Source organism: Orbicella faveolata, unplaced genomic scaffold (assembly GCF_042242905.1).
Source record: "Orbicella faveolata isolate gen_17 unplaced genomic scaffold, um_ofav_v1 contig_35, whole genome shotgun sequence".
NCBI classification, from domain to species: Eukaryota; Metazoa; Cnidaria; class Anthozoa; order Scleractinia; family Merulinidae; genus Orbicella; species Orbicella faveolata.
In genome coordinates, this window is record NW_028301564.1 from 16,819,535 (window position 1) to 16,825,000 (window position 5,466).

Sequence of the window (5,466 nt, forward strand, 5' to 3'; positions counted from 1 at the left end):
TACTTATTATTCAACTTGCTTTGTAATCATTCATTCAACTGAAGATGACAGAAGTTCTGTCGAAACATGTCTTTTAAACTTAAAAAGGTGGTCGTTTTCCTTAAAATCATTATAATTTTTGTTATAAAATATATAGATCTTAAGACTTATCTTAAGACTTATCTTTTTAAGCGTGCATTTGATTTGTAGTTTTTACTTTTTATTAGGATTTTAATTTTTAGGATTAGGATTTTAGGTTGTTAAAGGATTAGGATTTTAATTTTAGGATTTCAAACTTAGGTTCTTAATTTTAAAGTATTGTAAAGCGCCATGGACAATTAGTGGAAAATGGCGCTATATAAATGTATATTTATTTATTTATTTATCTATTTATTTATTTATTTATTTATTTATTTATTTATTTATTTATTTATTTATTTAGAAAGAGGATATACACGGCGGTGCGAAGATATAAATTTTATTTTCTGGTGGCAAAAACAACATTTTACAAACGAGCACAGCAAGTGAGTAAAACATCGTTTTTAACACGAGAAAATAATATCCATTTTTTGAAGCGACCGTGTAATTTTCTTTTCATTGCAAGACAAATCAAACACAGCCACTGAACTTGGAAAATAAATTACGAAAGAGTTTTATGACGCATTGCTCATTTAGGAACTACTTGTGATGTGAGGGCAGTCTAGCTTTCGAACAAGCCCATAAAGCCTTTTTCCATTCAGGGGTGTGTTGTGATATTTGCAAAATGAAAAAGTTCAACGTTGAGAAACTGTTTGTTACTCAGGCCTGCCTACGCGTTTTACGTTGCATGTATCTGTACATGTCTTCCTTGTGCAGTAGCCAAAAACGGCAAGATAATTTTGCTTGGTCGATAACTGATAAGCTAGTAGCGCAGTGTGATAAGCGGTGACTCGCCATGCGAGACTTAAGGAGTTTGGATCCTACTGGTCCCTCCTGGTGTTTTTTCGTTTCCTTTTTCGTTAGTTTTTCTTTTTCTGCCAAGAAACCATTTACCGATTTCTGACGTTTTTCGGATTTCTGATGTTTTTTGGGATTTAACTATAACAGTAGTCACGGGTCCCGTCACGGTCGCGTGCCGCATGTCACGCTGTAAGATAACGCAACTGTTATGGGCACGAAAAAGCTAGAAGAGGAGTTTTGAGGCTTTGTTGAACTATTTCTTTGCATTCGCTGCTGTTAGCGTTTTTTCTAACTTAAAAATTTACCAAGGGGAAAACAAACCTTCCTACGTTAACATTTACTGGCAAAAGATCATGAGCTGCAACGAAACCAAAATTTAACGCGACCGCGGAAATTTCGATTTAGTTCCATACAGCAATTCACTATTTTGGAATACTCCAAGGGAAACGAAAGTTAGTTTTGAAAAATCCGTTAGTTCGAGAAATTGGGGGTAAAATAACAGTGTTTGATTGACGATGGTTAATATATAAAGGGAGGTGTTCGAGAAATCGTTTTGGTCAGGTAATTATAATTTTAATTCTCTTCCAAAGATTTATGTAATGCAATCCAAAAATTTTGTTTTGATACGATGCCACTTTAAACGTCACATATAATCCTTTAAAACTCTCTGTAATATTCCATCATCGTCTACTTTATCGTTTTCCTTTTGTAAACATTTACGTCAATTCTCTATTTTCCAATTGCCCATAACTCACTCTGTTTGCCCCCCAAATTTTACATAAACTATTGTTGTGAAATGCTCTTGGGAATATGCAGACCTCCCAAGAGCATTTCACAACAATAGTTTATGCAAAATTTGGGGGGCAAACAGAGTGAGTTATGGGCAATTGGAAAATAGAGAATTACGTGCGGAATGGCGTGACACAGCGGGTCTAATAAATTGTGCAATATTTCCGAGAATCTGACAATTGAATGTTGATGAAGTTGATGCGTTAATGTGAGAGACCACGATGGGAATCCGAATGCTCGCTTTTATCTTACGATTTGCTGGTCTCATTTCTTTGATTTATCACCGATCGGCAGCGTCAGAAAGGATGACAAGTATTTTCGTTTCACCAAACGGAAGTGACTCGCCACATTGCGGCAATTCGAGTCAGCCCTGTCAGTCGTTAGATTTCGCCATCTCACTAGCTCGCCAAAAGGGGGCAAACTCGACAACAATATCAGCAGCAAATGGCAATTACACGCTGGCAAAGAGCTACAGTTTTACGAATTTGTTGAACTTTGGCCTGGTAGGACAGAGTTTCGATCCTGACCTTGTGGAAATAACGTGCGAGGCAAATGTAAGTCTTTCATTTATACTGAGCGACAGTATATTCTTCGAGGGAATCAAGTTGCAGAAGTGTGGCGGATGGCATCGAAGCTCAGTTGGTGCGAAGAAACCTTATCGTGGCCTGGATGGAGTCAATTTTAAAGCTGCCTTAGACTTTCGTTACTGCAGGAATATACGACTCTCTAACGTCGAGATCTCATCCTCCCCGGGACTTGGTTTTAATTGTTATGATTGTGGCGGCTTTGTCAATTTTACACACAGCATATTCGCTGACAATGTAGCCCACCGTAGTAACACAACATCCATGAATGAAAGTCCAGATGTAGATGGCTCCATAGACTATGTCTATTCAGGAGGAGGTGTTTATTTGGGGCTAGATCCTTATGGACATAACACTGTCAATGTAACTCCGAGCACGCACAACTCGTTTCAGCATAACAACTCTTACATTTTCCGGAATTGCCGTTTTCTCAGAAACGAAGCCGTATGGTTGAACGGAAGCGGTGAGCGTGACTTCGTCGACACGCCAGAACTTCCGTTCAGTCGTGGCGGCGGTTTGGCAATATTCCTTCGATCAAATGCAAGTGGATGCACCATTGATATAGAATCTTGTGTTTTCACCAGTAATCGCGCACATTGGGGAGGAGGCCTGACACTAGAGTTGAAAGAAAGAACCAGAAACAATATCTTCACGATGGAAGACACATGGTTTGAAAATAATGAGGGAGACCTAGCGGGTGGAGGGGCTCGACTAGGCAATCTTATTGAAGGCGACGGACGTCATCTGAATACCTTTACCGTAAACAACTGCTCGTTCGTTAACAACACGGCCATTTGGGGAGGTGGAATGTCAGTTTTTGGGACGACCATCCCCGGCATAACCGACCAGACAGATGTAACGCAGTTCTATTTCACCCGATGCCACTGGTTTTACAACGTTGCAACAGTGGGGGCCGCCATGGGAGTTTTCCTATCCAATCAAAACGAAGATCAAATCGGACCCGAAGTGCCATACCATGTCAGCTTCAACGGTTCGTTGTTTCTAAGAAATCAAGTTATCCGAATGAAGGAACTCGTCACAATCGGAGAAGGCGCACTTTACAGCGTCGAAGTGCCTTTGATATTTCGGGGAAACGTGACCTTCATCAACAACACTAAGTCTGCCTTAGCCTTAGATGGCTCTACAATGGAAATACATGGTAACGTGTACTTCTTCAACAACAGCGGATTCAGAGGAGGTGCCCTAGCCATGTATGGACGTTCAAGGATTATTTTTCACAAAGATTCCTACCTTCTTTTTCAAGGGAACGAGTGTGAGGACAAAGGGGGAGCTTTGTATATCTACGCCCCTGGACCGCCTCTGGTTGGTTTCAATGCGACTGGCACAAACACTCACATCTGTTTCTTTGGATACTCGGATTCGTCCGTGGATTATGATGAATGGGAAACAAAGGTTGTCTTTCAAGACAACAAAGCGCCGTATTTTGCGGCAGGAAATTCGGTTTACGCCACGACATTGAAGAACTGTCGACAAGCTGGTGAAGCCCGTCAAAACAACTCCGTGTTGCGATGGAAATTCGTTGAATTCAAAGATGCAGATGGAAAAAGAACGTCCCTGACAAAGGAAGTGAGTACTGACCCAGTGGACATACACTATGACAGAAGCGATTGGGATGTTGCTCCAAGCGAGGTTTTTAATGCCTCTGTCTCATTACTTGACGAGATCGGCAATTCCGTTGTTGGTATTCTCATGGTTAAAGTTAATCCACTGCATAGACCTTCCTCAGTCGAACTAAGCACTTCTTCACCCTTGTTTGTTGCGAACGGAAGCATTTCGAATCTAAAATTGGTGGGAAACATCAGCGAAAAGTTCTCGGTGGAGCTGAATTATATGGGAAGACAGGTATTAACTGAAACGATAACTGACCTTTCCTTAAAAGACTGTTATCCTGGATTTACGTTGAGGAATAGAATGTGTGTTTGTATGGATTCTACAGACAATGGTGTCGCGAGGTGCTTACCTGATGGAAAGACATTTTACCTTAAACATGGCTACTGGGCAGGATCAGTCAATGGCAAATTTGTTACTCATATTTGCCCGACAGGGTACTGTAATCTCTCGAGCCAGTACGAAACTGAACATGAGTACATTTCCACCAGCATTTGCAATGAGAACAGAGATCAGAAGAGCGTGCTTTGCGGAGATTGTAAGCCGAATTACAGCGTTTTGTTTGGAGGAGAACGTTGCTCGAATAAATGTTCTAACTGGTACCTGTTCCTGCTGCTCTTGTATGGCCTGATACTGCTGGTTGTTGTCATGGGGATCATGCTCATTGATCTCGATTTCTTCACTGGATACTTGAATGCCTGGTTGTATTCTTACCAAGTCATGAAGGTAATAACACCCGCAGGCTTTAACTTCGATCCTTTCATCGAGTTTGTCATCGGTCTCGCTAACTTTCAATTCAAGACAGGCTCAGGTGGAGTTTGCTTTGCTGCTGGTTTGGACGATGCCGATAAGTTGGCAATAATGTACGCCCTACCAACGTATGTTTTGGTGTTGGTCATTTTGCTAGCCAAAGCCGTAGGCAAACATCCCAACTGGTGGTTCAGCAAACGAGTCAAAGCCGCCCCATTTCGCGCCTTCTGTACCATTTTTGTCCTTTGCTACACTGATATTACCCGAATCTCTTTGCGTATACTGCATCCCGCCGAAGTCGGATCCAAGATTGTGGTGTACGCAAACGGTAACATTGATTTCTTCAGCGGAAAGCATATTGCGTACGGATTATTGGCAATCCTGTACATTTTGATCGTGGTTGTCCCATTTCCATTGGTTCTTTTGTTTCGCCCTTCCCTCACCCGTGGCCTGTTCCCGGTGTTGAATCTCAATCGATGGAAGCCGATATTTGATGCTCTTCAGAACTGCTTCAAGGACAGGTTTCGATGGTGTGCAGCTTTCTACTTCCTCTGCCGATTCGTTCTCCTGGCTATTTCCACCTTCGTGCCTGCGAGTGCCATAAAGAGAGCCGTGCTGGAGAGTGCCTGTGTCGTGATCCTCCTGACGTTTGCATTCTTGAGGCCCTACAAGGAAGCTGCTGATGTGAAAGAAGACGAGGAAAGTTACGAATGGATCAACAAGTCAGATGTCGCCCTTCTTGCAACGCTTTCGTTGATTGCCATCTTCAGTTCACCAATCAACGGGAGCTTGTCGT

General features: G+C 41.9%; 1 protein-coding gene across 1 annotated transcript in view; it reads left to right on the top strand.

Moving 5' to 3' along the window:
- The first annotated feature begins 1,610 nt into the window (after positions 1-1,610).
- Positions 1,611-5,466, top strand: part of LOC110042409 (uncharacterized) — a 6,036-nt gene continuing 2,180 nt past the window's right edge. The window contains exon 1 of the mRNA XM_020747776.2: positions 1,611-5,466. This exon is cut by the window's right edge and continues 2,180 nt beyond it. Coding sequence (XP_020603435.2) covers positions 1,929-5,466 — 3,538 coding nt within the window. The 5' untranslated portion in view covers positions 1,611-1,928.